The sequence below is a fragment of the Podarcis bocagei genome, assembly GCF_964188305.1.
Source record: "Podarcis bocagei genome assembly, chromosome: 8".
Classification (NCBI taxonomy): Eukaryota; Metazoa; Chordata; class Lepidosauria; order Squamata; family Lacertidae; genus Podarcis; species Podarcis bocagei.
Window position 1 is genome coordinate 45,104,058 of NC_138133.1, and position 25,515 is coordinate 45,129,572.

At 40.8% G+C, this 25,515-nt stretch overlaps 2 protein-coding genes across 2 annotated transcripts in view; both read right to left on the reverse strand.

Moving 5' to 3' along the window:
• The window catches only part of EMILIN2 (elastin microfibril interfacer 2), a 42,859-nt gene extending 36,076 nt beyond the window's left edge, over positions 1-6,783 (reverse strand). Inside the window, exons 1-2 of the mRNA XM_081205562.1 lie at positions 6,160-6,783; positions 2,151-2,273 (exon numbers count right to left, since the gene is read on the reverse strand). Coding sequence (XP_081061688.1) covers positions 2,151-2,273; positions 6,160-6,278 — 242 coding nt within the window. The 5' untranslated portion in view covers positions 6,279-6,783. The remainder of the gene's footprint in view (positions 1-2,150; positions 2,274-6,159) is intronic.
• Positions 6,784-14,229: 7,446 nt separating this feature from the next.
• Positions 14,230-25,515, reverse strand: part of SMCHD1 (structural maintenance of chromosomes flexible hinge domain containing 1) — a 62,658-nt gene continuing 51,372 nt past the window's right edge. Inside the window, exons 40-48 of the mRNA XM_081205522.1 lie at positions 24,768-24,853; positions 22,761-22,880; positions 21,648-21,838; positions 20,565-20,674; positions 18,689-18,759; positions 18,264-18,435; positions 16,081-16,239; positions 14,846-14,963; positions 14,230-14,572 (exon numbers count right to left, since the gene is read on the reverse strand). Of these exons, the coding sequence (XP_081061648.1) occupies positions 14,473-14,572; positions 14,846-14,963; positions 16,081-16,239; positions 18,264-18,435; positions 18,689-18,759; positions 20,565-20,674; positions 21,648-21,838; positions 22,761-22,880; positions 24,768-24,853 (1,127 nt within the window). The 3' untranslated portion in view covers positions 14,230-14,472. The remainder of the gene's footprint in view (positions 14,573-14,845; positions 14,964-16,080; positions 16,240-18,263; positions 18,436-18,688; positions 18,760-20,564; positions 20,675-21,647; positions 21,839-22,760; positions 22,881-24,767; positions 24,854-25,515) is intronic.

Here is a 25,515-nt window from a genome sequence, read left to right on the forward strand (position 1 = left end):
TAGCTGTTCTATTAATTCACAATGCAAACACATGCATACTTATTTGTAAGTAAGTCCTACTGTGTTAAGTGGAACTACTCCCAATGGGTGCAGAGAAAGAGAAACCGAACCTCTCATCAGTCAGCCCAATCCAATCTTCCTCTTTCTCTCTTTAAAGTATTATAAAGTGGTCAATTAAGTTAAGATACTATGAAAAGAATCAACAGGGAACATTACACAGAGAACATCTCACCACAGCTTCCTCTAATTAAGCTGATGTTGTCAATGTTTAGTTGAATGTAAGCTTCTTTTTTGGCCAAGGCAAGCTACTTTTTTGCCAAAAGCATTTGTGCTGCAAAATTCAAGCACACAAAACAAAAATGCTGATCAATAGTTACAGCTCTAAACAAACATACTGGGGAATATGCCCCAATGCATACAGCAGGATTTACTTACAAGTTGACTTGTATAGGATTGCACTACATAACTTGTTAGGATGTCTTTGACTACTAAAAAAAAAAAGGTAAAGGACCCCAGACAGTTAAGTCCAGTTGCAGATGACTGGGGTTGCAGCACTCATCTCGCTTTACAGGCCGAGGGAGCCAGCATTTGTCCGCAGATAGTTTTTCCGGGTCATGTGGCCAGCATGACTAAGCTGCTCTTGGCACAATGGAGCACCGAAATCAGAGCAGCGCATGGAAACGCTGTTTACCTTCCCGCCGGAGCGGTACCTATTTATATACTTGCACTTTTTGGCATGCTTTCAAACTGCTAGGTTGACAGGAGCTGGGACCAAGCAGCCGGAGATCACCCTATTTTGGGGATTCGAACCACCAACCTTCTGATCGGCAAGCCCAAGGGGCTCGGTGGTTTAGACCACAGCGCCACCTGCGTCCCGACTTTGACTATCAGAATGTAAAGCCATAATTGACACACCCGAGGAGGTGACTAATCGTATGCCTCTTTTCACATGATTTTGAAGAAATAGTAACTGCAAATTTGCTGGGGGCGGGAATACTCACAGCATTCTTCCAGATGCAGACATGCATACATTGGCAAAGATATCTAGATTTCCAAGGCACCTGATTTCCATTTAACACAAGATGATAGTTTCAATTCTTTACAACTTATTCCAGGGTAGTTTCATGAAAGCCAGTACACTATTCTGGAAGATTTCCATATGCTCTTCTCCCAGTCCTCCTCCCTTACGAAATAAACTATATAGCCCAGAAGCTTGTAGCTTGAGTGTAAGCATTCTAGACTATCAAGCAACACAGAAACAGGGCTTTGAGCATCTGAATTGCTAGGTTTTCTCAGATTGTGAGGGAGTAAAATATTGTCCAGACCTTAAAATTGTCACCATTCTGAGAGCAGGTGATGGAATACATTTTTGCGCACCTGGCAACATCTCCTAAAGTTAGATGGTTTGCTGAGACGGCCTATTCAAATAGCCACTTCAATGGCTGTATATTCTGTTCACCAACATTATAGCCCTTATTTATATTCCTTTTGTCCATGTGGATCACAGGGCAGCACACACTGCAAAAAATTACGGGCTCAAAATTACTGGAACATTTTGGCTTCCACCCAGGAATTTCAAAGAAGAGGACCTGCACTGATTTACAGCAAAGTTTATGACTGCTCTGCAGGACTACAGCCTGCAGGTGATTGTAGGCCAAGGAATGTAATTGTACTCAGCAGCAGGTGTTCGCAGAGCTGCCGCAAAAATTGAGGTACTAATTGCTTCAACTTTAATCAGAGTTTTTTTTAAAAAAAAATTCTTAACTGATGCCAACCCCAAAGTAGTTATGCTGGGGTAATGTTTTTGCAATTTCCTTCTTTTGTCTGAATAATGTATGGTAACTTGTTGTATTATCTGTTGACAGAAGAGTCAACATAGCTCTAATTAGTTGCAGCTGCCTCATGTTTGCAATAAAAAGAGCAAGCTCTGTTCAGCTTATACTACGGCTTAGAAATCAGATGTTAGAAAATGGTGCACATCCTCCTGAAGTACCCACATGGTGAAACGTGAAGAATTCCACAGCTGTACTAAGTTGTGTGATGAAGCAGAGGATTTTTCTGCCTACATATGGGAATACCTCACTGCTGGAAAGATGACCAAATACTTCCCCACCCACTCAGTCTCCTCCTCGTCTTCCTTTGTTACTTACACAGGAGCATGTGGGCAGGGGATCTGGTTCCAGGCACAGGAGTACTGAACTTGAACAAAACTCTCTGTGCCATCCAGCACTGAGCAGGTCACATTCTTGTTCACGATGTAAGCACACCAGTTCCTGCAGGGGAGAAGAAGAGAGGGAGACAAGAACAGGACAGACACACTGTCAAGCCATCAAACAGTGAAAGTTATTAGACATTTCTCTGGGTCAAATATACAACCACAAAGATTCCATTCAAGAGGCAGAGAAGACAGACTTGAAATTATCTGATTATTATTATTATTATTATTATTATTATTATTATTATTAGCCTAATACCGGCTAATTAGCCGGGTTGTAAAGCCAATTTCAAAGCTGTAAGGAGATGTAACATAAGTAGTCTCTTGAATGCTACTGTGGAACTTGAGTATTCAAAAATACCTGGCTTACTTTAAAAGAGTAAAATGCACCAAGTTAAAACTTATATTCTCACTAAATATAGCTGGTGACTACAGAGTAGAGGCTGAAATGGAGGAATAAAAGCATCTCATATCAAATTGACAAGGATTGTGTTTGAACCTAGGGTGTGGTGGTACACTCTTCTTTCTGCTCTGTTCTTCCTATATGAACAAATGCAGATACTTTAAATGACCAAATACACATCCCAGCCCAGCAAAATAGTTTATTATGACACAATTAGGAGAACAACTGGTACTTGATGTTAGAACACAAATGTGGTACTGGCTGCTTAACATTAAACTGAAGCCACAGAATACTGAATCTGGGGTGGATAACTTTGGATGTTAAGGAATCAACCATGTTCTCTGGCCTTGTGAGAAGGCACTGGGCTAAATGGCCTCCTTTGGTCTTTTCCATCTCTTTGGTAGTAGGACACTTGGGTGACCAACCCTTCGTTGCTAAATAGATTGCTTATGATGGATGATCAGCTGTCCACAGAGGGAATTTAAAGGTTAGGATATATATTTTCCTGAATGAGCAAGTTATCTGCAGAGTGCGGTCGGACTTCAGAGTTTTTACAAAGTCATATGCAGTTGGCAATTGGGATTTGAAGATGGAGAGTATGCTGTAAGTTGCATGTGCACAAGCAATTGATAAGAGTCTAAATGGAAGCTGGGGGGAAATCCAAACTTGTTTTATAGACTTGTTCGTAAGGGAGCTGCATTAATGCTTGCTTTACACTTGCAGTTTTACTGCCTGGTTCTAAGGCACATTAATTCATCCTTGCTTTACCCATGTTAGTGAAACCCCAGGCATCATTTAAAAATTGGCTAAATATTGAGGACTTGGTGAGATTCAGTTATATTTAAGGAAATTATACCATGCTTGAAAAGAACAAGAAACAAACTGCCTTGTCTTTATGGAAGCATGAAGCGAAGCCCTGAATCTACAGTTTTGTGTAGAGGGTAAAATGATGGTCATTTTGTTTTGTTCTTTGTAAACAATATAATGGAACCAGAAAGTATTTAAAAACCTGGGAATATAACTTTGCTGTTAAGTCTCTTTGTTCTGTAAACTGTGAATGCAGTCTGTATTCTGGAAAGGAATAATGCTGTTTAAAGAGCGAATAATTTACCGGGGATGGTTATACTGACTGGAGAAAGAAATGCATTTGTAAATATAGAAATGAGTAACTATGAATCATCTTGAATGTTTTCAATTTATGTCCCTTTATCATCTTTTCCAGGATGAGCTATAGGCTCTCTAGAGCTTTTAGAGGGACTAGATCACCTTTTAAGGTGAATGCTGTTTGGGTGATTGCTTGCTAACAGTGATTTTCAATTGATATTTCTTCAAAAGGAGCTAATGGTTAGGATGAAGTCTGAGTCCAGTCCTTTTGCAGAGACATGTGTGCAGAGGAGTTGGCAATGCGGGTTTGGAGATAGAGTTTTAGATTTAGATAGACTAGATGGGGGCAGGGAAAAGACAGTAGGGATTCCAAGGTGAAGTTGTCCAGAAATCAGATGAAGGATCAGTGAGTTGTCTGCCTGTTTTAAACTGTTTACTTCTAAAAGTCTCCCTCTACTTGAATAAATAAATAAAATAAATAAAATAAATAAAACACTACAAAGGCAGCATAACTCTCCAGTGCTTTTCCTATCTGGAAGAAACTAAACTCTTCATTGATACCCCCTAAACTACTCACTGCTTGAGAATTGAGGAGCTTCATTTAACAATACGGTTTAGTGCTACATGGGTGGAAGAGACAATTACTAAAAAGAAGCAAATATCTTTCTGCTGTTACTAGTCACAAAAAGGGGTCACAAGTAGGCACCAAAAACAGAATTGGTGTGGCACAAGTAGACTGGATCACTGAACTATGGAGCCTGAACCTCCCCCCCCCCCAAGCTGTTTATCCTTCAGTATCTAGTCTGTGCTCAACTTGTCCATGCCCAACACAAGCAGACTGTGTATATTGTTATGTCACCCAGTGCTCAACTAGCCAACCAAATAGGGCACATGCAGACACAGCCTTTGAGAAATGTCTTGCCTACATTTTGTCAACAGAGCTGGTCCAATACATTTGCTGCCTGAGGCAAAGGAGAATATTTCCCCTCCCCAATTCCATGTAAAGAATCTGAGTGAGCTTCCAGTTGCATCTTCATTTAATACTGACTTTGGGAAAGTGCCCTCCTCCAGTCCACAGCAGCCTCCCAGGAAGAACATCACATCAGTTGGCCAAAGAAGGAGCAACTGTGGAGACCTAGTTTTCTCCCACCCCGCTAGAAATAGCTATCAGATCCAATTGCAAATTGCCCTGGCTGAACTGGCTTTAATCCGTAGGGCCCACATGGCAGTACTATGGGGTGGCAATCCCAAAGGATGCCTAAATGCAATATTACCATCTAAAAGTCCACTGCCTACAAGAAGATACATTACTGGTAACTTCAGAGTCTGGCCCTAACTATCAGCTGGAGAACTAAGGCCTACTGAGTTATATGTGCATGGTTGTGAGGTTGTCAATGTGAAGTGTTTTCTGTTTAAATAACTGCAACTAGTGGTAAGAAGCCTTGAAGATCATGATTCAAGGCAAGCTGTAAATCTTCAAAAGAAATAATAACAGAGACACAGTGTTCAAAATCAGCCAGGCAACAGGTGCATTTTGTACCTGTCAGCCACTTGCAACCAAGTGAAGATGCCCCCTAATATACATTGCACACTAATAACACATCCTGTAGAATTCTGTCAATTATATTTTATCTGCACAATCAAAATGAATTTCAGGAACCAAAATGCTTTTTTTACGCAGCCTGTGCAGGACCAATTGTTGTAGCTTACCCCACCCAATTGCCCTGCTCTCAATTGTGAAGAACACTCTTACATTATGGTCCATGTCACCATTAAGAAAAAGAGGTTGGAATAGGCCAATAAATGTGTGAACTGCCCCTGGATAAACTGACTTTTCTTCTTTAAGTTCTCAAAGTTGTTAAGCTATCTGAAGGTTGTCATCTGATGTTTAACTGATAATCATTCACAGTCAGTCCATCATTTGAAAAATAAGACTTTAGAGCTGTCTTCTTGCCCCCAAATTGGAAGTAGGCATTCCGTTTTGGCGACTGTAACCTTGGTTTAAGCGGAACCATTTGGCACCTAGCTTATCTTTCTGAGTTTCTAACACTGGTCACATATCAAGCACTGCATAAAGAGCTCCAACCACCTCAAGTAATACAGATTACACCCACCCCACCCCGGTTGTGTAACATCCAATTCTGTTCTCTGCTGGGACTGATGACCGACCATGTGCTGGGAACTCAACCTAAACTCTCATCAGAGCTTCGCAGCCGCAAAGATAAGGGGATTCCCTGGACACGCCAGACCCCCACCAATTCCCTCTTCCCCGACAACGCAGCCCTTTCACTTTGCTCCAACTTGCCCATTTGCAGGCAGCTTGCCGCTCTCAGCCCTGCGGCTCACTTTTCCCGGGGGGTGGTGAGCGTTTCGTCAAGGGTCCGAGAGCGGAGTTTGAGGGGAGCCCAAGCTGGCGCGGAGTAAGGCGGGCACTTACTTGTTCCTGACGCCCGGCCGACTGGGGCGCAAGTGCGGCGCGGTCTGGCCGAGGCAGCCGGACAGAGACAGGAGAAGCAGCGGCACAGTCCACCTGAGGGGCTTCGGGAGCAGCTCCATGCTGCCCGCCACAGCTGGCGCGCCACCGGCTCGCCGGGCGCGAGGAGAGACGTCCCGCAGCTCAGCCTCCGTCCTGAAGACTTCTTCTCTCTCCCGAGACCCCTTTCCCCCTTCCTAGCCTATTTATCTCCTTGTTACGTCGCTCCTCTTTGGGCTCGGCCGCGAACTCCGCTTCTCGCTTCAGCTTCGCTTCTCCACTTCACTCCTTCACTGACGCAAGACTCCTCAACCCCCCGCTCCCCGCCCCGCTTAGTTCTTCCCAAGTTTCCGCCCTCCGGCTCGCACACCCCGAGCCGAAGGATGACTTAGCCGCCTCCTCGCCTCATAAACATCTCCCCTGGCCAAACAGCGGGGCGGCAGCCCCCTTCCTCTTTTCCCCGCTCTTGCCCTGGACGCGGCGGGCGCAACCGCGCACTTCGGGGGGCAGCGGGGATGGAATAGACGAGGGACCGGGCTCGCGGCGAGGTGCTTCCCGCTGCGCGCGGGTGTTCTGGGACTCTCGACAGACTCGCGCGCTGACCCCCCCTCCCCTCCTCGAGGGCTCCTCTCCCCCCATCTGCCCTGCGTGACCTCCGAGAGAAAGGCACGTGCGCCATTGTGAGCTACAGACAGAGGAATCTCCTCTGGCGGCCGCTGCTCCTTCTCTCCCCGCTTTTCTTTCCATTCGGCGGAGCCTTCTTCTTTTCCAAGAACAATCTTACGCAACTCAGCAAGCGTTTCCCCCCCAAAAATTGCTTAATAAAGGAAGGCTGCTTACTTAGGCCAAGGGAGGCGATTAGCCGTCACAGAGGGGATGCAGGCAGCCGTGTTACCCCTACACGGGTCATTATCATAGCCCAGTGCACCTGTTGGGGACTCAAATCTTCCTGACCACTTGGCAGGATGAAGCTATAGACCAGGCATGGCCAAACTTGGCCCTTCAGATGTTTTGGGACTACAGCTCCCATCATCCCTAGCTAACAGCACCAGTGGTCAGGGATGATGGGAATTGTACTTCCCAAACATCTGGAGTAATAATAATAATTTATTATTTATACCCCACCCATCTGGCTGGATTTCCCCAGCCACTCTGGGCAGCTTCCAACAAAATATTAAAATACAATAGTCCGTCAAACATTAAAAGCTTCCCTAAACAGGGCTGCCTTCAGATGTCTGGAGGGCCAAGTTTGGCCATGCCTGCTATAGACAGCCAATGCTTCTAACTACTGAACTATTTACGGTAATAACTTTTCTAGAGTGATACTGTTCTAACAGGGGTCCAGAGTTGCTTTATAAAAACAACAACAGCATGTTCATTCTAATTTACAGTGTTAGAAACATATTTTAAATACTCTGCTGGGCTCTGATTTACAGCTGCAAGTATATTGCACTTAATATCAGTGAACAGTTGCTGGATGCTTCAAGACCTCTTCCTGGTGAGAAAAGACAACAGCATCTAGTCTAATCCCGAAAGAGCCATAGTCTTCCCCATCTTGGTGCCCTCAAGATGTTCTGGACTCTGATTCCCATCAGCCTCAGCCAGCAGGCATGTGATAAGCAAGTTGGTTGGGTCTTGATGGGAATTGGAGGTCATGGGGTTAGACAAGGCTGCCATGGACTATGACTGATGCATATACACCCTGAAAGGAAATAAAACTATTTGCATCCCTGAAGACTAGTAAATTAATCATATATCTCTCCATTACCGCAAAGCAACAAGAGAAAATAATGCATTTACTGAGGTCGTTGCTATGTTCTAATCTGAATGACTAAGTGCCAAATATTAATAGTGACTTAATCAAAATAACAGGAAACACTGACATGTCTTTATATAGAAAATATTTGGCTTGATCTAATATCACATCAAGTTACATCTGTTTCAGCTGTGCTAAAAATTACCTCGAAAACATATTTTGATTCTGCCACCAAGTTTCCCCCCTTGCCTTAGATGGCAAATGTGTTTGTATAACCAGAGAGTGAGATTAACTGGTGAACTGTCAATTGCTTCCTTTTAATGAAGTAACAAAACATCAAATAAGCCAACTGCTGCCTAAGCTTCATTCTCCACCCTTTAGGGACATAAGTGAGGGGAAAAACAACACAATTTCCCCAAACTCTGCTTCTCTTTATTTCAGGGGTGGGGAACATGCGACTTTCCAGATGCTGTTACACTACGGCTCCCATAATCCTTGACCATTTGCCATGCTGGTTGGGACTGGTGGAAGCTGGGGTCCAGCAACATCTGCATTGCTACACATTCTCGAACTGCATTAGTTGACATATATATTAAAAATGCTATAGTAGTTATTTTGTATGAGTTGTGGTTGTGCGAAAGGAAATCCCAACTTTGTACCATGACTATGCTAGTTATTTTTATACTAGTAAAAGTTAGCAAATAAAATAATTTTGCATTACTAACGTGGACATGTAGGGCAATATCTAATGTTGTGCCAATGGTTGCAACAGGGCTTTCCCCCTCCTGTCCTGCCACTTCAGGTCCACCAATCTGCTTGAAAAAGTCCCCCAACCCATAAGAACAGATTTTGGGGGAGGTGTTTGCGGGGACAGGGGAGGAGGAGGAGGAGGAGAGAAAGTGGAAAGTCCTGTCACAAAAGCGGAAGTCTGCTGCACCCTTAGTGTTCTTGGTAGCTGCTGCTCAATTGTAGAACCCACTGCCCATGGAGAATCTGAGAATAAATGCAGGATAATATATTTGATACAACTGACTAAATTGACACAAAGTAATGAACAACTTCCCCAGAACCCTTCTTCAAATGTAGGGCAGAAAAGATGCTCCTGGGCATAGTAAGAAAATCCCAGACTTAGATGTCACCGATGAGCTGTTATACAAACTTAATTAGGTAAGACTATGCTAGATGTAGGGACGTGGGTGGCGCTGTGGTCTAAACCACTGAGCCTCTTGGGCTTGCTGATCAGAAGGTCAGCGGTTCAAATCCCCATGACGGGGTGAGCTGCCATTGCTCGGTCCCTGCTCCTGCCAACCTAGCAGTTCGAAAGCACATCAAAGTGCAAGTAGATAAATAGGTACCACTCCGGCGGGAAGGTAAACGGCGTTTTCATGTGCTGCTCTGGTTCGCCAGAAGCTGCTTAGTCATGCTGGCCACATGGCCCGGAAGCTGTACGCCAGCTCCCTCAGCCAATAAAGCGAGATGAGTCGTCCGTGACTGGACCTAATGGTCAGGGGTCTCTTTACCTTTACCTTTTATGCTAGATGTAATATATAAATATATGAAGATTCTTCAGAGTCTGAACCTATGTGCTGTAAAACATTTGCCATTGTTGAGTTGGCCTTTTCCATCTTAAGTTAAGCAAGTGTGGGGTCATTTTAATTTCTACATTTTATATACACATTTAGCTGGGCATACTATTTTTACTGCAATACTTTTTTGAAAAAACGATTAACAGCCTGAAGTGTAAGGAAGAGGCAAAATAGAAGCTGGAATAAACAAATGTTTACAGCACTGTGCTCAAATGGCAAAGGCTGTCTGAGAGAGAGGCATTCTTGGCTGCCTCACATAAGTACAGCTCCATTTTCTGGGAGTGTTCCCAAGATCTTTGACTAAATGTTTTCCACATGTGATGAAAAGGCTTTCTGTTTGGACTTACTGTTAAACCTGAAGGGGCATTTATTATTGTTGTGGTGGTAATGGTGGTGGTGGTGGTGATGATGAAGATACAAAATGAAAAGTTCCTATAGGGACAGTTTGGGATATGAATTTAAATACAGCATGGCTTTGGCTTTTGGCATGCATTTTGGCATGCATTGCCGTTTGGACAAATGACAGGGAAAATGTATAGGCTGTGTTGGCAGTGCTTTGATTTATAAAACTGAGCGGTACAGGAGAAGAGATGTTAGCATAGATATAACTCTCCCCAAACCCAGATTCGGGTGGGGTGAATCAGTGGTATGTCTTTTGAAAAAGGAGAGTAACCATTCTTCTCTCCCTTTGTGGTAGATTTTTGACAGGTGCAGCTTGTTCTGCAGGGACAAGAAAAGCTGCATCTGTTGGATTCGGGGGGAGGGGGAAGGTTGCATCTGCTCATTATATGACTTTTCTAGAGCCCGTTCCCAGAAATCCCTAGAGGGTGTATAGTTTGCTTCAAGGAAGGGTGGGTAGATCGGGGGCATGTTAGGACACTGGCCCTTTGTAGCAGGAGATACCCACACAAATACATTAATATTCAATTTCATATGGGCTGAGACTTGGCTCCAGTGAAGCCTTGCATATTTATATGACTGCCAAACTTATTTCTATGTTGCTATTAAAATAAAAAGTCTATTCCATGGCAGTAGGAATGCTACGTGAGTTGGTTTAATTGTCTTCTTGAATACAAGCCTGGGATATACATTGCTGCCATAAATGGCAAACTGTCTTCCGACAGAAATCATATGGACTTCATTACTCAGATGCTGTAATTCACGAGTCTCAGGAGTCCTTTGTTTTTCTGTTTTCCCTCTGAGTATTATCCCACTAAACACAAGTTTAACCAGTCATGACTGCCTGCAAAGCAAAGCAGTGCATTTAATGACTAGTAACAACAGTGTAGCTCTATACAGAGCAAGTGCCTTAATTTAGACTAATCCATACAGATGGCTACATTTTAAGCCATTTTCCAGTAAAATCTGTCCAACCTTGGAACTTGTTTTTGGTACCAGAAATGGAAAACCCCACAGTCCTTCATTTCCAGGATACTGGAAGACTGATCTGAGCACAGAAATGAGTAACAGAAGCCTTACAGTGGACTTAATATGATTCAGGGCGTAACGATTAATTTCAAGTGCTGTGAGACCCAGTCTAGGTTTTTCACATTCACTCATTATATTTCCCTTTGCTGTTTTGAGTGGATAATGCAAGACTGTCAACACTGGCTCTAAAGCTGCAAACTATGCTCAGGATAATAGTTTGAACTTGCAGAGAAAAAAAGTTAACATAGATATACTGTAACTTCTCCCCAGAACATATATAAATTGTCTTGACTAATATAGGTTACTAATGCCACCTCATTTGTTCTCTTAATTAAACCAGAGTGGTTCTCCAGATGTCAAAAATAATGGTTTCTGGCAGCACTAATAATATGGCATACTTGAAACCTAATGAATGCTCTGACAGTCTTCAGAATAGCTGTCTTAATGAGAGAGGTGGCATGAACAGTTAACATGCATGCAAGAGATAACAAGCATGTTCTAAAATAGACTTGCAGAAATAGAGTAAGAAAACCTTCTGAGAATAAAATGCACTGCTGGAAGGTTACAGCACCTGCTATGGCTCTGTCTGGGATGCAAGCTGTATATGGAAGTCCTGGGCTGCCTGGATAACAACCGCCCTCCCCATGGCCTCACTAATATGGTCCAAAGGAAAGCAATACATCTGGGACCAGCTTGGCTGCAGGAGTTGCCAGAAGGAAGCATACAAGACTCCATCAAACCACCCTTGGTACTCCACTCTGGATTTGTGTAGGGCTTACTCCTTAGCCCTTTCCCCCATGAAGATGTCCCACAAGGCAGTGAGTAAAGCACTATCATCAAAAGAGGTCCTAAGACCATTAAGTAGAGTCTAAAATTACCTAACTGCTCCACTGCACTCACAAATGTTATCTTGAAAGATTTATGAAACACACACAAACCTTTAATGTCTGGCCCTGTGTTGTCACTGTGTTGATGTAGGAAAAGCATCTTGAGTGACAACACTTTCAGAAGGCTAGTTCTTTGAACTCCCTTTAAGTTCTCCATCACAATTTGTAATGCTAATCTTCACAGAGAGAGCGAGCAAATGGGTATATTGCGAGTAAATTAATTTTTAAGTCCTTTTAAGGAATACTTGCTCTGTGGATGATTTTCCCGAGTCGTCATCTTTACTAAACCCAGCTTACCAGCTAAAGTTTAAACATATTTGGAACAGACTCTTGGAGGAACTCTAGAATCTCTGCCATTAGAGACCTACTCAAGTTCTGGCTTTTGAGATTTGAATAGATTTTGAACACACATTTTCAGCCTTGTATTTGTAGCAGAAAAAATAAAACATTGGATTCTTGGGATTCTATACCAGCACGTATTTACCCAATTATTTCCTTCTATTGCATTTCCTACTTTCAATTTTTAAATTATTAGTTCCTTAAGACATAAATCTGGTGTTTGGGCTTCTACATAAATACTTACCAAACATGTGCACCAGAAAAACAAATTGACACACTAAACCTATTTGCAACTCGCATGTATAATCTGATAGCAGATAGCCTCAGAATGGGTATAGAGGAGATAATAAAGGCCTCAGTTCAGCTCTAATTGTGCACAACTAGTGTAAAGCAGCCTTTTTTTCAGAACTGTCCTCTTGGCTTTCTCAGATTGAGCAAGAAGTCCCCCAAGCTTCACATATGTAAACTATTTAAAATCTGGGACTTCATATAGTCAATGTGGTTACTTCAGCTTGGTTCAGATTCCTTTAATATAATCCTTTAATGCATTGCAGGGGGTTGGACTAGATGCCTCTTGGGGTCCCTTCCAACTGTTAAGATTCTATGATTCTATGAATTAGTACAGAGCACAGGATCACTAACAAATTGGGTCCTGCGGTAAGACCTGGCAACCAAACCCTGTGTTGTGTGGGTTTGATTGATTAGCCACAACACCTACTTGGTAGGTCCCTTGATGCTGGGTTTAATCAGGCCAATGGGATGCAAGCTAAATGAATCAAGGGACCTATATATACTTATGCACGTGACCCAGAACATCCTCTTTCAGTGCGTGCATTGGAACACTTAAAAACACCAAACCCTGTAATTTAGGACAATACTACTATAGTGTGTGAAAACTATGACTATGAAGATCAAACTAGTAATCTTTCATAAAAATATAATTGCAGTGCAGCAAAATTTCCAACTCTTTTGAGAGGTCGTTTTCTTCCTGTCCCAGATGATATGGAACAGGATAGAACACTCCACCACTGAAAACATGGATAGAACAGATCTGCTGTTCCCAGTATATCTTCCTTTATTAGGGTGGTTAGTACCTGTCTCTGTGCATCTAAGGGTTTCATTTAACTCCTCACCTTCCCCTTTCTCTCTAGTTGTTTATACAAAGGAATAGGCTTCTCAGAGAATCACTGAACAATCACCCTCTCACCCTTGCCTGGCATTCAATGGCTGGGATGTGTACCACTTTCCACCAGACTGTTCTCCTATATTCTGCTGCTGTAGCTCACAGGAGAGACCCTGAAGGGGTTGCTGATTGTTCTCTTCACTCTTGACTTGGGATGGATGTGATTTGAGTCTCATAATTTTGCAGGCTTAGCTGGAGCATCTAGGGCAGTTATGCCCGAGAGAGCCTGGCAGATCCTCTCTGCTTGAGAGTTCTCTTAAAATGAACCCACTAGGCCCAGGGGTGGGGAATCTGTGGTCCTCCAGATGCCGTTGGACTCCCATCTACTCTAGCCAGAACAGCCAATGGCCAGGGATGGTGAGAGCTGTGGGTCAACATTTGAAGGGCCACAGGTTCCCCAACCTGCACTTAGGCCCTTGTTTCATCACTGCAGGAGACAGTGGTCCTTCTGCCAGATGAGACTTGCAAGCTGTGTTTTAGCATATATCACCTGGTCTCTGGAAGGTAGTGGCCAATTTAGAACAATTAACATACTCAAGTTACTTACTTTGGCAGATAGTAGTATCCATGTGTCAGGTTGCTGCTCATAACCAATCAGTGGCATCTGTCTGCATCTGGAGTAGTAGCAAGTCTGACCATTTTTTGAAAAATGCCTCTAACTGCTTTCATACAAGTAGTGAATAAAAGCATAAGAATGTCTATCAATCATTTTAGTTCAGCTCTTCTCCACAGATTTAATGGGGGCAGTGCTTAGGGACTTTACATATGGATACAACACTTTATTTTATTTTAAAAACCCTTAGGGAACACATTCAAACAATCTAAATTGCAACCTTATATAGTAATAGAAAAATCTGTAGTATTGTAGCAATTTTATTGTAAAATCTGAATGTGTTATCATAAATAAAAAAGCATATTTATTACTTCCACATACTGAAGTCTAATAACCATAGAAAAAGCTATACAAAATAAAGCTTAACAGTTGTTACTAACAACGTTTCTCTAGAAGTATACAAGAATGGTGGTTAACATGAATTTATTTTTCCCCAGCTTGTACATATTTCAATATACAGTTACTTTTTAAGAAATCTGTTTAGTCTATGGCTTCTTTTTTCGGGCTGTTCCATTAACACCTGATGTATCTGTTGCTCTTTGCTGCTGTTTCTTCATGGGAGGAGATGATACCCATTCTTCTGGACTACAAAAAATAAGCACAGGTCATTTTAAAAACTGCATAAATGTAATACAAATATCAGGCAAGATTTTTGTTGTAGTTATCCTTTCCCTTTTCCCTTCTTCTCTTTTTCCTTACCCTCATGCAAAGACTATATGCAGTATTACTAGCACTGTCAGGTGGAATCACTTAGTTGTAGGATATTCCCTGTACATGCATATTCATGCAAAAACACCACAAAACTGGGCATTTTTTTTTTTAAAAAACACCAACTACTTTAGAATCTCACAAACAAACCTGAGTGACCGTTTTGCTGTTTCTCTCCGCATTCTTTTTGGAGGGCTAGGATTGTCAAATGTATCAAGTTCTTCCATGTGAACTGAAGATTTGGAGCATCGACCAGAAGAGGTAATGCCTATGAAGATCACAAACATTACTGTTGTTTTCAAATCTAGTACATATAACTTCAGAAATAAAAGGCATAGGCATACCAAGCATGAATTAGATTTTTAAAGCTAATACAAAAAGTAGCTGTAGTTCAAGGTCTGAGAGTATTATCCACAAGTAATTATTTGCAAATAAACCCACAATTTCCCTTCCTGCAGAAAGGACCTTGTGTTTGTGAAACTGGGCTCACAAGATAGATCAGAGGGGGCACTTCCTCTGAGATCAACCTCCTTCCCTCACCTTTTTGAACCAGTGGACACATTTTGAATTTCCCTGTCTCTTACACATGCATCCTATGTACATATAGCCACACCTATGCCTCTCCTTCTCCTGGGGGGTGGGGTGGAAAGAGAGTGGGCAGCCCCACAAAGACAAAGGAGGCTGTGGTCAAAAACCACTGCTTTCTGCATGGAGGAAAACTAGAAAACTGTGGGAGGAGCATGAGGTATCCTAGAAGATAGTGGCATTGGAAGGACTGCTGGAACACAGAATCAGAGTGCTCCGCATTGTAACATTTTGTTGAAGGCCCCACTTGTTTTTCCTAATGTCACCAAAGAAAAACAGAACTATACAATTGTTGTTACTTGTGTTTCCAAGTTTATATCTCATTATATATTATAAATATGTTATGTTAGAATGCTGTATCAGGATACATACATACCAGAAGAAGAGGAGGAGTTTGGATTTGATATCCCGCTTTATCACTACCCGAAGGAGTCTCAAAGCGGCTAACATTCTCCTTTCCCTTCCTCCCCCACAATGAACACTCTGTGAGGTGAGTGGGGCTGAGAGACTTCAAAGAAGTGTGACTAGCCCAAGGTCACCCAGCAGCTGCATGTGGAGGAGCGGAGACGCGAACCGGGTTCACCAGATTACGAGTCTACTGCTCTTAACCACTACACCACACTGGCTCTCTTAAGCTTAAGCTCACATCTTTAAAATGTACTCAGAATTTTGATAAATCTGACGCAGTTAAATTAGAATTTATTTATGAAATTGTAAATTCCCAGAATGAGTTTCTGATATAATTAGAATGGTTAACTTTTCGACTCCATCATGTAAAAGTGAATGTGTGAGTAACATACCCAATTCCTGCTCTATTGCCTTGAGTCTCTTTTCCTGGTCTGCAAGCTCTTTTTTCTTTTTATTCATTTCTGGACTATTATATGATCGCTCGTGGAAATCAAGGTCTGCCTTCTTATTAGTAAGCCATGCAACTGCTTTCTGGTACTGCTGAAGGAGATCTAACATGTACAAGAATAATAGGATAGTAAGGCACAAGGCCAAAAGTTTTAAGAACAGTAGCAATAAATAACAGACAGTAAAGCTGTTAACAGTGCAGTACCACACATATCTACTCACAAATTAAGCCCCACTCACTGTGGCTAACTTCTAGATAAGTATGGACAGGATAACAATGAAATTGTGTGTAACTTTTTTTTAAAAAAAACAAAGGTTACTAAAATATTCTTCAAACATAATGAATTTCATAAATATATATCATTGTAGTCTAGAGAAAACTGCATGGGTTTAGACCGGGTCGGGGAGCAGGATCTAGCTGGTGGGCTGGATTCTGAGTTCCACCACCCTCATAGCCATTTTAACAGGTGGGTGAGATGTCATATATGAAGTCAGGTGCAAAGGAAGACCCATGCAGAAAATAGCAAGTCCTTCTTTTTGGGCAGAAATGGGTGCACTCTGTAGATCCCTGCAGCAAGCCTCTGAAAAGGATTCTTTGCATTCCAGGGTTAAACTCAAGCAAGCAATTCAAAGGAAGAATTGGAAATGCGCTGTAAGCACACAGTCAATTCTTTTGCACTAAAAAGCCAGCACTTTTTGAATTTGGCACCTTTTTCTGTTGCTGTGCAAGGCAAAGGGATATTTTTCCTTTGCAGGCATGACTTTAGGATCTCATCACCTGGCTTGAATTCAATCGCAAAGGAAAAATCAACAATGCACTCCTGATTCATCTTAATTTTAGCCACAACTTGAAGTTTCCTGCATCTGATGTTACTAAATGAAATCAGATGCAGGAAAGGTGTGCATGATTTGCCCCAAACCATTAGGTGGGCCAGTCTCCAAGGCCTGCCAAGCTAAATTAGGCTTGCTGGTCAGGTTTCCCACCACTGATTAGGAACACTTGTAACAAATGTACCCATCAACATTCACATTTTATTTACTCTGCATTTAAACTACACACAAATGGTATCTGTATAAGGACACGGTAATTTATGATATGGCCTTAAAAACACAGTTTTGGAGATTAAATTGCTCTGTTCCATCACACAAACTCTATATTGTTTAAAAGTTTATTACAATCAAGAGGCCCACCCAACTTCAAAGGCACTTAGGGCAATATGCTACCAGAGAACTATGTCACAGAAGCAGTGATATGGATTTTCATTATCCCCCCACCCCCCCAGTGTCTCAAACACTGATGGATTTCAGATTTAACAAGTTTATCTGTCTTAAATTAACTGAACAAAACTGAAAAGTATATCATTTTATGTGCTGTATAAAATACATTAATGTGTTTCCAGTAGCCAAAAGTAGGAAAATAATTGACTGAGGTGGGGATTAACAAAGTGAATCTAAGATACAGTCTTAGGAACACTTACTATAGAGTTTTAAAAGGGAAATTTTGCACAGAATTATAGTAGTGGAAATTTTTCAATCCCACATCATTGCACTTGGCAATGGGCATCACATATTTTTGCACTGGTACAGAATCTGCACGATATCCTAACCTGGAGTCTTGCACTAGGCCATCAACACAATGCCACCAAGTCCTAGATTTGAAAACTGAGCTGTAAGCGTCACATTATCTCTAACTATGGTTATTGACGCAAATAATAATAATAATTTATTATTTATACCCCGCCCATCTGGCTGGGTTTCCCCAACCACTCTGGGCGGCTTCCAACAGAATATTAAAATACAATAGCGATTGAAAATGGAAGACAATATTTCACAATTCATTTCAGAATAATTGCTTACAAAGTTTTATTTACCAATTACGTGAATACATTTTTCATTAATCTGTGATGATTTGCCTGTACCAAAGGACCGTGGAGCAAACTCAAACACATGCAAGAAAGCCAAAAGAATCTAATGTCACCAGATTCTCATTTAGTAATTGCAATTGTTTCAGCAGCAATATGAAATGCCAAGTATATTTAGTTAAGAGTCAGACTGAATTTCTAAAAACAGTAAAATTTTAAGAAAAGCTGTACAAATAATTATTTAATATATTATGCTTTGAACACACCTATCTGTTCAGAGAGAATTTTGCATCGTTGCGGCAGAGGTGCTCCAAAAACCATTCCTCGAAGCTTATCCATGGGAGGGGCTTTATTCTGAAGACCTCCAAACTTTCCATTGCTACGAATTCTCTCTCCATCTCTTGTCAATAATGCTGGGCAATGCGTGTTTTTAACAAGCTGTACACATAGGTTTAATATTCATTAATAAATATGTGGCAAGCCTGTGACATGCAACACGTAACTTTAACAACACTGACCCACTGAAGTGAACCCCAAAACAACATAAGGAACTTCAGAAAATGGCGCAAGCCCTGAGGTGTTTGAGACTTCTATATGTTGCAAGTATTATAGAAACACGGATGAATTCTATTCTGCCTCTGCCTCTCTCATGTATGTACAAAACGGAAACGTTTGAAGTGGCAATACACACCTCTTTTCTGTAATGATTGGCAGCATCCAAATTGTCAATAAGAATGGCATCTCCTAAAAGCATCCCAAACACTAGAAAGGTAAATGAAATAATGAGACTTTAATGTTTAGAATTCCAACCTCTATACAAACCACTGTTTCCTTTATCATCTACCCAGTATAAGGCTGACTATAAATACAGAACACAGCACTGATATTTTGACATAGTTCAGTGGAACTCTGAAATGCTATACTAGATGGGGAAATACTGCTACTATAAGAGCCCTTCTGGATCAGACCAAAGGCCCATCTAGTCCAGCACCCTGTTCTCACCGTGGCCAACCAGATGCCAATGGAAAGCCTGCAAAGAGCATGAGCGCAATAGCACTCTCCCCACTTCTGACTCCCAACAACTAGTATAATACAAGTCAAAAGTAACAAGCATAACATACCATGTACATGGTTTCAAAACTGAATAGAACAGTGATCGTATCAATTGACGCGGATGAAAAAGCTTTGATCCATGTCTTAAAAATGGAATTGATATTGAAAATCTCCAGTTTGATACAGAAAGGACCATTTAATTTTGTCTAATACTTTAGTGTCATTTAAATAATGTGGCCAGATATTTGGGGAAATTGCTCTTGCAAGAGGGGATGAATTTTTAATTGTCTTGCTCTCCAAATGTTAGTTGACAGATTCCTACTTCCTAGTCACATGACCATCAGAGGTAACATTTAAACATAATTCCAGCTGGGATTTTATAGCTGGAATTTAGTAGCAAGACTGAATAAAAAAATCCTGTCCTCCTGCAAGAATGTTACATTCACTTGATTCCAGATTTGAGCAATAACTCCACTAAAAATCATTCTAATGATCTGAAAAGGGTTCAGATTTATGTCTGCTTTCCAAAACTACAGCCATCATGGATATCCCTCCTTTTTCTTTGAATTTCTTCTTTAAAACTGAAAGATTAATAAACGACTTTATTATGAATGCTTTAAAAGCATCTCACACTAGGTTATTTTTCACTGTTCCTTCATATGTAAAAAATAGATATATATATTTTTCCAATTTCAGTATTTCTCAAGATTAAAGTAATGGATTTCCACGAATTCTTCCCAAGTAGTGAACCCCCCCCCAAAAAAAATACTAGGGCATGATTAGAAATTTTTAAAAACCTTATGTTGTTTAATAGGGTTTTAGAGGAGTACTCAACCAAGTGCTTCCACTAGCACAAGGTATTTGGGTTGCGGCCCCTAAATCTATTCTGGGTTTTTTTCCAATCTTCTGGGACAGGTTTGGGAAGGGTAAATAAGACACTAAGAGACAGAAGTTCTGTTGCGCAAGTAGAAATCCTTGGGCAAGCAACAGCACTTCATCAGATATTGGCCTTAGGCTACAATTTTATCCACACTTACCTGGGAGTAAGCCCCCTTGAACTCAGTGAGACTTAGTTCTGAGTAGACAGGTACAAATTGCACATTAAGCAGCTACCACAAGAAATAAATAATCAATTGTATAATAAAAAGCAAGGTGCAAAGGCTAGAATGTGTCTTTAAACCCTGCTTAAAATAAAATCATCATTAGCGATCATTCAGTTTATGGTTGATCATTCTGTTAATGATACCTTCATTAACTCATTAATACTCATTCTAGTCTAGATCTCATGAGTTTGAATGAACACTTTTCCTTGAGAAGATGATAGAATGTGTGTGTGTGTGTGTGTGTGTGTGTGTGTGTATATATATATATATATATATATATATATGTAATTATATATGTGTGTGTGTGTGTGTGTATGAGAGAGACAAGACTTCATACCTCTCAAAATTGCTGCCCCTAAACTTATCAGAGCACGCTATAATTCCAAGTTTTGCTGTTCCCATGATGTTTACCTGTCTGGCAATTCTCTGTGTGCTCCGGAAATGTTAGCAAGTTCCTGGCAAACACAGGATTTCCTATAGCCTTGAAAGTATTTCTTCCATTTTGTAAGTGAGGTAAAGGCCTAGTTAGAAATAAGTCAAAGAAGTTATTTTCTTTTGGCATTGATGTTGGCGGCATGAGTGAAAGGCAGTCCATGCAACCAATCTTTCTCATCCCTTCCTTCTCCAGCAACCCTCAAACCTTTGGTGCGGATGGGCTGAACAGCGGGGGCTGTGTCATACAGGGGAAGTGCCCAGAATTGAGCAAAGGGATCTTGCTTCAGCAATGAGCTGAATAGGAAGAGGAGAAAGATTTGTTGCATGAGTTGCCTTCTGCTCAGGCAACCACTGAACACAACCCTTCACCAAATAAAAGTTAAGCAATATTTACAGCACAATCCTAACCACATCTCCTCAGAAGCAAATCCCACTGAATTCAATGGGACTTACTTCCAGGTATGTGGGGTTAGGATTTCAGACTTTGTGTTTAGACATTATGCTGGTGGATGTTGGTATTTCCATAAGCGATTACGATTACCTTGTCGTACCTTAGAAGTCAAACGGAATCCGTTCCAGAAGTCTGTTCGACTTCCAAAATGTTCAGAAACCAAAGCACGGTTTCTGATTGGCTGCAGGAAGCTCCTGCAGCCAATCAAAAGCCATGGAAGCCCTGTTGGACATTCAGCTTCCAAAAATAGTTTGCAAACCGGAACACTCACTTCTGGGTTTGCGGCGATCAGGAGCCAAAACATTTGAGAACTAAGCTGTTCAAAAACCAAGGTTCGACTGTACAATGGAAATTGTATGAACCAGAACCATAAGAAGGGGAAGAAAAAGATTTATCAGGACAAACAAATGGACAAAACAAACAAGTCATCATCAGGGTTTTATGGATGCAACAGACACAAAATGAATGGGCCGTCAATCTATAAAGCAGGCACAGAATTTGATTTCCCAACCATACATCTATTGCTTAAAAAATCTGAAAATATTAAGAACTCTGAAAATTTGAATACCAAGCATTATTTAGATTAGGAAAGAATACAGAAACCTTACCTGTTCCAGTCTGGAAGACTCCTCCTATAAATAGAATCAAGAGGCAACACCTGCTGCTGACCTTTGGTTTCATCAAAGATACGACGAGCTGCAGCAGTAGTCAAAGTGACTACACAGTCCATGTCACTTGCCAAATGCCAAGAAATAACCTTTGCTGCTTCATTATCTTCAATTTGTGCTAAGTGTGAAATCTGACAAAATAAAATAATGAATTTGAAAGGATGAGGTTTTCCCCCCGATGGGAGGAAAAATATAGATTCCCTGTGCCCTCAGTCTAGTTAGAAAGTCAAGACATTGATATTTTTGCTAGGCTTCAAGCCTATAGGAAATCACAAAGATACCGCCTTTTGAAGAATTTTTGTTGTAGCCAGGAAAGGTGAGACAAGAAGCTGGACATGGAAGTAGCTGTGCACAAAGACACAGTTATGCATGCACTATCCATCAGTGTGACATGACAGGAGAAGTTAAGGAAGAAACGAGATGGTTCCTTTGCAGTGTTACTGGCTTCCTGGGGTAATATTAACAAGTGCCCTTATGGAAGTTTTATTCACCTTTTCCATTCTCATCTGCTATAACAGACAGGCCCCAATTGCAGTTCTCTAGTGCTGGCAATATTGTAAAAAAATAAAAATAAAAAATATAACATATTTTTTGGTTTTGCCCTAAAATGACCCTTTTTGACAAGTATACTAAACAAAACTGAAGAAATAATGGGATACAAACTACCAGTAGATTCAACCATTGGATTACTTGGCTATGTAAAAGACCTAGTCCTATCTGAAATAGAGAAACTATATATAGATATAGATAAAATTTATTCATTTCTGGGTCCATTGTAAAAAGAGAAAAACATGTAGCTCACAATATTATGTTATACTGCATACTGCTAGTATACATAATAAAGATAATGATAGGGGGAAATGTGGGGAAAGTACTACAGAACGTCCTAAGAACTAATATTTTTCTTATTTTTATTTTTTCTTACCCACTATCTTATCTTCACACCACCATTTCATGTGTAATGAAAAGAGAGAACAGTGTATGGTATCCTAGAGGACTAGGTATTTTTTTAAAAAATTAGATGATCTTATAAAAAATTAAGACAAAACTCACCTTGCCCAAAACATCTTTGTCTTTGGGATAATCAGAACATGTGCATGTTCTTCTAGGTTGTTTCATTATTCCTTCCCGCTCAGAGATTTTCTCTTTTAGTAGAGAATTAGCAAAGTGCAGCTGAAAATTAAGATAAATTCTTTACTGAAGGTATGCACCATCAAGTAAAATAAATCACAAGTACTGATTTTGATGTAATGTTGAGCTAGTAGCTCTAGTCTGTATGAACTAAGGGAGTCGTAAAGCAAAAGAGCTTGAGTTGTGTGCACAGTATGGTTAAACAAACTATTCTTCATGGTTTAGTTTTATATTCAACATGACCAGAGTAGATTATTTGCATATGAAGCATTATTAAAGACCATATTTACTCAAATGTAATGCATACCTTTTTTGGCCAAATTACGCCCTGAAAATTAGGGTGCACATTGGATTTGATGGTGCATTTACATTCACCACCAAATACTTTTTTGGTTTCAAGTTTTTGAAAATCAAGGTCCACATTAGATTTGATGGCACATTACATTCGACTAAATACAGTACTTTGCATTGTATCTAGCTGGTATCCCTCCACTCACAGATAGCTCTTTGATTTAAGCAGAGCCTTCTGTCAAAGAACAGACATAAATGTGATCTTCAGCAATTTCCCCTCCTCCCTAAAGTCCCCTTGATCAATGTTACAATGACAGAAGATTCACCTGGATTAGTGAAGGTGCGCCAATTGGATATAACCTATTCGTTTTCTGATTAGAATTTTAAGAAGGTGAATTTATCACACTTAAACATCTCAAAATGAAGTTAGGGTTTTTCTGTTCTTGATGTAAAAAGCTGTATCCAACAGACAATAGTTTGACATTGCAACTTTATGCACACTTACATGGGAGTAGGCCAAACTATAGTCAATGGTATCTGAAGAAGTGTGCATGCGCACGAAAGCTCATACCAATAACAAACTTAGTTGGTCTCTAAGGTGCTACTGGAAGGATTTTTTTTATTTTGTTTCGACTATGGCAAACTAACATGGCTAAATACCTGTAGTCAATGGAACTGACTTCTGAGTAGATATGCACAAGATTACACTGTAGATGCAGATTAGAAGCTTTGCTTCAAAACACTGCTCATTTGAACCAAATAGTAGAATCTGAAAGTTACCTGGCTATCAGCTGGCAGACTGCTAACTAATCCTAAGACAGGCAACTTACATTCTACTTTTCCTGAACAATGAGTGTGCGCTCTCTCACAAATTCAGGATCACTTCATGTGAAATAGCTGCCATATGGAGGTCACCTGAAATTGCACCTGGGTTGTAGTTTCTTCATGTGGTGAGATTCAGCATGGCTCAGTTCCTGATATGCACTGTGTCTCCATGTTCTCACAAAACAGTCTTATAATTTGTAGTGACCAGGGTTTTTCCCCAGCTGGAATTTGCCGGAACTCAGTTCCAGCACCTCTCAGGTGGGCGCCATTGCCATTATAATAGAACAAGGGAGGCATTCATGGTGAGTTCTGGCACTTCTTTTTCTAGAAAAATAGGAATGGTGGTGACATGAACTGATACCCCAATCCCAAAGGTGAGTCACTAGATAAAAACCAAGAGCCATACCAAATAGTCACCATGAAGATACAATTTCAAGATAGTTCCATACGATTGGCAGATTGTAATAAAAAGGGCATCAGTGAGTAAGAGACCATGTTGCCCATTTATACGCCTGATAAGGACAGGAGAAGACTGAAAATGGGGGCTTGGAAAAGTTTTAACAATGGCTGTGACAATCTTGAGAAAAAGAAGCCTTAAGTGGAAACGAAAGTATTAATGAAACTGTAAGTCTTGCTTCTATTTAAACCTTGCGAGAAATTTGTAGGGTCATCTATCTAGGCATGAGGCTAAGAACTGTATGCTATAGATACTTTTGTGTAAGCCTTTCCTGAAGTCATACTCTACTTGTCCTCACTAGGATTTTGTTAGATATCTTGATGGATAAAAATGAAAGAAAATGAAAAAAGCCATACAACGTTAGTCTGAGGTATATCAATCCGAAGTCTTTTCAGTTTATCCTTCAGTTGAGCCTCTCTTGTTTCAGCCTCCTGAACTTGACCTGAAACAATGTGTTGAATTAGTAAAAATTAGTTAAGGCTGGTCTGAGGTTAAGTTCACACAGGTCACACCACATTAACGCTGTCATGTGGTGAGGAACCACCCACGCCATTGGTCTCATCGTCCACCGAATTAACATCAACTGTTGATTCACATGTGCAAAATAATAATAATAATAATAATAATAATAATAATAATAATAATAATAATAATAATAATAATAATAATAAAAAATCAGAGCAGGCACAGACAAATGTCTGATACCATCTCAGGCTTAATACTTTCAGTGGTGATAGTTTACGCACTCAGCTAAGAATTATCAAATAATTCTGGGGTCAAATCACTCTTCTGAATGTCTACACAAGAATACGTGGCGACAGAAAGAAAGATCCGCAATACATACAGCGAGCAATCAGAATGATCTCCATGATTGCAGCTGTGTTCTTTTATCATCGGCTGCAGTCACAAAATCAGCTCTCAGCACACTATGGTCTGGTCCACGTACCACATACCTAAAGTCACTCTTGGTTTAATGTGAAGTAGCATGCTGGTTGGTGCAGGATGCTGAAATCGGAGACGGTTTGCTGCTGCCTTGTTCCTACTGTGTTACCAGGAAATAGGCCATGGTCTGGTTCATCTTGTCATCTGAACTGGGACTCATAG